Source organism: Topomyia yanbarensis, unplaced genomic scaffold (assembly GCF_030247195.1).
Source record: "Topomyia yanbarensis strain Yona2022 unplaced genomic scaffold, ASM3024719v1 HiC_scaffold_5, whole genome shotgun sequence".
NCBI lineage: Eukaryota > Metazoa > Arthropoda > Insecta > Diptera > Culicidae > Topomyia > Topomyia yanbarensis.
The window spans coordinates 561,267-567,302 of NW_026683713.1; the positions used below are offsets into that span (position 1 = coordinate 561,267).

General features: G+C 41.1%; 2 protein-coding genes across 4 annotated transcripts; both read left to right on the forward strand.

Annotated features, from left to right (window-relative positions):
* The first annotated feature begins 6 nt into the window (after nt 1-6).
* LOC131695732 (uncharacterized) lies at nt 7-2,901 on the forward strand. Of its 3 annotated transcripts, XM_058984232.1 has the most exons (4): nt 7-285; nt 342-425; nt 574-932; nt 2,094-2,901. In XM_058984232.1, the coding sequence occupies exons 3-4, from the start codon at nt 719-721 to the stop codon at nt 2,555-2,557; spliced, it is 678 nt and encodes a 225-aa protein (XP_058840215.1). In that variant the 5' UTR covers nt 7-285; nt 342-425; nt 574-718; the 3' UTR covers nt 2,558-2,901. The 3 variants fall into 3 exon arrangements, with proteins under 3 accessions (XP_058840215.1, XP_058840214.1, XP_058840216.1); XM_058984231.1 differs by lacking the exon at nt 342-425; XM_058984233.1 differs by lacking the exon at nt 7-285 and having other exon boundaries at nt 289-425.
* Nucleotides 2,902-3,964: 1,063 nt separating this feature from the next.
* Nucleotides 3,965-5,121, forward strand: LOC131695725 (uncharacterized). Its single transcript, XM_058984221.1, has 3 exons — nt 3,965-4,164; nt 4,226-4,343; nt 4,421-5,121. Exons 1-3 carry the CDS (start codon nt 4,069-4,071, stop codon nt 5,074-5,076), a joined length of 870 nt encoding a protein of 289 aa, XP_058840204.1. The 5' UTR covers nt 3,965-4,068; the 3' UTR covers nt 5,077-5,121.
* Nucleotides 5,122-6,036: the final 915 nt, after the last annotated feature.

A 6,036-nucleotide genomic window follows, 5' to 3' on the forward strand; every position in this document is an offset into this window, starting at 1 on the left:
AATAAACAAAAAGTTGATTGACTCTGTGAGGTGTAAGGTAGCGAGTGGATCGTATGTGATCGTGGCTTGTGGCGAGTGGTCGACGAATAGTGGAGAGGCAAGATGACATATAGAAACAACGATCAGCATGACTGATTATGACAATTTCGCGACACATACCTATAAGAGTGAAAAATTCTTGAATCGTTGTTTGTGGTGGTAGCTGTGCTTTCCGAATAGTGTCACATTGGCCCCTTTTGGTACAGTAAAACTATATGACATTACGGAGACATCGCGATCGCTCACGTAAGCAAGTATTTAGTGCATTAAATAGTAATCCACAGTAGTTTTGCCTTTTATAGTGCATCGTATACATATTGTGTTTGCAACTAATTTCGTACTTGAATATTTTGCTTAAAAACAGCTCCCTTTCGTTAGAAAAAAAGGTTAGTCACCTAGTCCCTTAGTGAAGTCTTTCGTGAATCCTGTCAAACCACCTCAAATTCCAATCAAAATTTCATCGCAGAGAAAATAATAGTGATAATAAAACTTCGCAGTTTACGGCTTTTCTTTTTTTGGGATATTTCCTTACAGTTGCTATCGAAATAATGCCCAAAGCGGTAACGGCGCCCACAGACGTCGCAAAGTGCAACTTGGATTGGAAATAAATCGCGTGAGGATCTCGCTATTTCAATATTGTAGTCTTTGGTGGAAACCCAAACTCGACCCGACCGCCAACATGAGCTTGAAGACGCGAGGAATTGTGTTCGCAACCTTCTTCGGTAGCTGTCTGGTTGTGGGTTTGATGGTGGCTGCTCTCACCACTGACAACTGGGTACAGTCCAATGCTAAGCGTAATTCTACCGAATCGCAAGGACGCATCCACTTCGGGCTGTTTGCTGGTCAGAAACATCTGAATGTCGCGTACGGTTGGCGGTTACATGAAATCAATGGTAAGTTGTGAACTGTTACTTTTAGGGCACATTTGTTACCCAAAGTAATTGTATAAAAGCATATTGTAATCCAGCTAGCGGTGTTATTGGGACTTTTGTAAGCTAGATCCCATCAGAAAATAGTAAAAATTGCGATGTTCGAATTAACAGTCTAAAGTGTATTCTACTTCTTTTCGTTAATCTCTCTGACATTACTCATTAATCTTTTTATGGTAAATGTCGTTTTTGCACTAATATTTGTCATAGCAGAACAGGACTCTATTCTCACACGTCACCTAGTGCCTAGAAAAAAATTTCCTTCTAGTCACCAATGGGATTTTCGATTGCGCTTTCTAGCAAAAGTGTGAATGGAACATACCCAGTTTTCTGCACTTCTGCTAGAAAGTGCAAAAATGGTGCAATTCCAGTGCACTCCACTACACAGGTGTCAACCAATCGAAAATCCTACAAGTGACGTGACTGTGAGAATAGAGCCCCATATTATTGTAAATTGTTGCTTCTTTACATTTCTATTCTGGAACTACTAATACAACAAAATCTTGCTGTCAGATTCCCGAGATATGTACAGCTGCTTTATAGTAGCACGACCACTGCCAGGCTTTGCTGAGCATAGTTTCTCTTTCGGCATTCGCACTACATGCCCAGCTCACATGGTTTTATCAGGATTCCGATGTCAGCATTTTGTAAACTTGGTACAGCTCGTAGTAGTCTACGAAGGCTTTGTAGTGTACCATGGATGCAAAGATTACTATAGAATATAGCGACGTTGTCATGCTGACGACAGGCCGATAAAGTGGCTACGTGTTCACGATGCAGGGAAAATCGACCATAGCTCCGGTAGTGGACCCTTTCCAATAAAATGCTTCTACGGGAAAATGCTGCACAGCCGCTACATTGTGGCAAAATTATCTGGAAAAAATATTTTTTGTTCTTCACAACTAGTAACTTAAATTCTATTTTACAAGATCTTAATTCACCTCTTTATTACTTCAAGAAAATTCATGAAATATACCTATTTTTCGTGTTTTACAGTGGTGTGACCACTTAGGAATGTTAATTGCAGTATTAGGTTACTCTTATCATTACTAACGTATGTTCTATCATTACTAACGTATGTATGCCATACCATCGCCATGTAATCCCACACTCTGTTATTTCCAGTTTTAGAAGTTCTCCGGAACGAACCAGACGTGATGAGCTATTGGCTATGGCTCGGAACAGCCATCGGTACAGGGTTGGGCGCTCTGAGTGGTGCGGTAGGTGCCGTAGCGTCCGTCCTGAAATCATCGTCTGCATCGAAGAAATCCGGCACCATGCTGGTCCTGTTTGTCAGTAACTTGCTGTCGGGACTATCGCAGCTGCTATCGTTCGTCTGTTGGCTGATACAGTTCTATCAATATCTGACCCACAACGTGTTAATCGAGGATGATCGGAAAAATAATTGGAGCAGTCAGGGGCTGGCGTCACTTGGTACCAGCTTCTACTTCGTGGTAGGAGGTATTGTAGTGGTTATTATTAACATAATACTGCTCGTTGTGGCCGTCAAGATGGAGAAGCGCGAACGGAACCGAGTGCTCGAACCACTAACGGATGAGAAAACGCAGGGAGCAATCATGCTGTATTGATGGAATGGGAAGGTGAAATTTTTGTTCGTCAAACGTTCAAGGATATGGCTGCTCTAAATCTGAATTTTTCGGGTAGTACATAATAATGGATATTCATTATACTGTAACATTACATACTCCAGTTACTCATTTTAACATTAGCTATTTTAAGATTGATCGAAGAATTGTGAACTCACTGCGGAAATAACTCAAGTTAGCCATACGTTGGAACTAAAGATGCATCCTTTTAAGTAGAAATTAGGAATAGGATTATGAATAGCGCATCGAAGTGCGTATCGTGAATGGAACGATTTATTCAAGGCCACTGTGTGACAATTTCTGAATAAAATTTCTTCTACAAAGTACTTACTTCGTTTTTGATGAGTTTTTATTTTAGCAAAGAAAGAATTAGTAAGGTATTTTCTAAACTGCCATTTCCCAGTTAAACTCATTCCGGAACCGGTTCCGATTTCTGAATGGAGTCATTATGGATTCCAAATTAAATGCAACAACCGATTCCGACTCAGAATCGGTTGTTGCATTTGATTTGGAATCCATAATGACTCCATTCAGGATTCCGAATCAAATTCCGAATGGTTTGACCGGGTTGAACTGTTCCGCTAGTTGAACCATTGTCCAACTAAAAAGCATCCGAACGTCAAAATCTCGTGTCAAATTTACTTTGACAATCAATCTGACAATATTTAGAGATGTGAACAGATGCATTTACACTGCCAACATCTCCTTTGGAGAGTTTTTGACATTTGGCAATCGGTCCAATTAGCGAATCAAATTCGTTAGTTGGACAAGACTGTGGCCCAACCAGCGAATCACGACTGTATTTATAGCTAAATGGAAAACAATTGTGTTAAACTAATTTGTGTAAGAGCACAACACCTAGCTTAGATAAGGTTGAATCTTTGTTATTCGAATTTATTTCATTAGCAACTAGCACCATCTGTGATCAACTAGAAATATTGTATTCGCTAATGGGACACTTTTTTTACTGGACCTAATATTAGTTTGGCATCCGCTAGTTGGACTGTTGTCAAATTAAACAGCATCTGAGAGCTAAAATCTCATGTGGAATTTATTTCGACAATCAAACTTGCAACGGTTAGACCTGCGAACAATACAACAGAAAGACAATCCCCATGCCCATTTTGCCTTGTATTAGAAGGTACACCAAGTTCGTTGCGGCGCTTGAGGATCAGTGTCAAACAAAACTTAATATCAATACATCATATGTATGAGAATGCAAGCAATCTAGCACTAGATTGCCAATATAGCTATTCTTATCAATACGATAACCAATTACTTCCCCAACTAATATCACAATGCACCTACCTCTTATCAAACGTAAACCGTTATCTCTGATGCTACAGGACCCCGACCGACTGATTCGTCACCCCACCAGTATCAGTGCGACCTTCTCAATGAGCTCAATTCCTGCTTCTACGTAGCCAGTGATAGTTGCTTATTATAGTTTCCTACTCGGAATGAGCTATTGATGAGACCTGGACGGCGAAGCCATGGCTAAAACCAAGTGGAATCTTCTGTTCGCAACCTTTGTCTTGTCCTGCCTATCACTGGCTACCCTAATCGTATCGCTGTGCACACCTTACTGGGTAATTTGAAATGATTTGTGAATTTATTGATTTAAACCGCTCATCAATTTACGCACAACAGGTCGTTTCCGAAGCCTACGAGCTTAGGGCTTCCAAGAATAGTGAAGTGCAGTATGGACTCTTTACTGGATCGGTCAAGAGAACTGTTTTGCTCAGCCCAGTGTTCTTCGATCTGACAGGTTCGTTACCATTTGATAATAGCGCTATCATCATAGCCCAATCAATTGATAATTTGAAAAAATATTTTGTTCACTAGTCATCTGTTTGTACGAACAAAATGCTTGCGTCTACAGCTGCCAGAAAGAAGAGCAGAAACGGGAGTCAGAATTACTGGATATGATGTACGGCCGGACGCCTCCGGAGTGTCCACCAGTTATTTCAAGAGCTACACCGACAACGAGCACATCAAACGTATCCGGTACTTCGAAGGCTGCTTCGAAAGATGATTTCATCAATGCCGGTCTGTGGTTGACCACGGTCATCTTTCTAGGCATAGCAACCGCGTTTGCCGGAGCAGCCGTTAGCTTTTCCATCATTAACGTGTTATTCAACCCGGTGGAGCCAATTTTCAGCGTGTTTGGATTGTACATCTGGAATGGAGTTGTAATGGGTGCCACACTAATGACCATGGTCCTGTGGGGAGCTCTCTATGGTTCACAGCTAAGTGACAACATAGGCATTACCGATACGCTAACTCCGGTGGCACCGTACAGTTCGGCTGGATTAGCCTCGCTTGGAACCAGCTATTGGATACTGTTTCTGCCCATGCTTTTCCACGGTGCAAATATTGGTCTACTGCTTTGGAGACAGTACACGATTAACAGGGAACCACCACCGACGACGATCGATCTGGATAAGTCTGATCTACCATCATTATGTTTTAGTGTTGCATTGAGAGTGTACATACAATAAGTGATCGTACAATAAAGAGATGTGCTAAGATTATGCACGTAACAAAGAGAGAATTTTCGTGTATGGGTTTATATTGACATAAAGTATCACATGACCATTGCATTTATTGTACACGCAGAATTTTATTTATGCATCGATAGCATACTTGTCTATCTGCCTCTCGTTTCTTCTTCTGTAAATTTTATGCATTGGACATATTCGGTCTATCCACTCATTGAATGCTTACTAGAAGTATATGCATGAAAATGCATAAAAATCACAGCAGAAGAAAAGAGACGGAAATGGAAAGTATGCTAACCATGTCAACTATGCATATATTTGTTTCTCAGTGTAGATGGACTGAGGATTATCCGTTAAAAATGGATAAGCCTTCGGGAACTAAGCAAAATTTATACGGCTATCATTTTACCATGCTTTTATTCTCCACTTACTAATTCTTCTTCTTCTTCTTCTTCCAATTCTGTTTATTTTCCGTCGGCCTATTTCCGCTACGAGGCCAAACACCGACGCCAGAGAGGTGACACTCCTACTATCTGGATTGGATATCGACCCATCAACTCATGGACCGGGGACCAACGGCTTTACTTCCCTTCCGAAGGAAGGCGTGACCTCAGATTTTTCTCACCCCTGAAAAATCTCAACGACCTCGACTGGGATTGAACCCAGACCAACTGGGGTGGGTGGTGGTCACGCTTACCACCCAACCATCGGCGCCGTCCCGCTTACTAATTGATATCGATATAAATGAAGTATGTAGGGGAACATGGGGCATAGCGGCCATGTTGGATGCGTTTAGTACTTCTGTTTTACTTCAGCTTTATAAATAAATAATCAGATATGAATTTAGTTTTCGAATCTCGAAAGGTAACTCAATAATTAGAGATGTGAACAGTACTAACGTTTTCTCTGGCGTTTTTGACACCTGTCAGTCGATTCAACTAGCGAATCAAATTTGTTAGT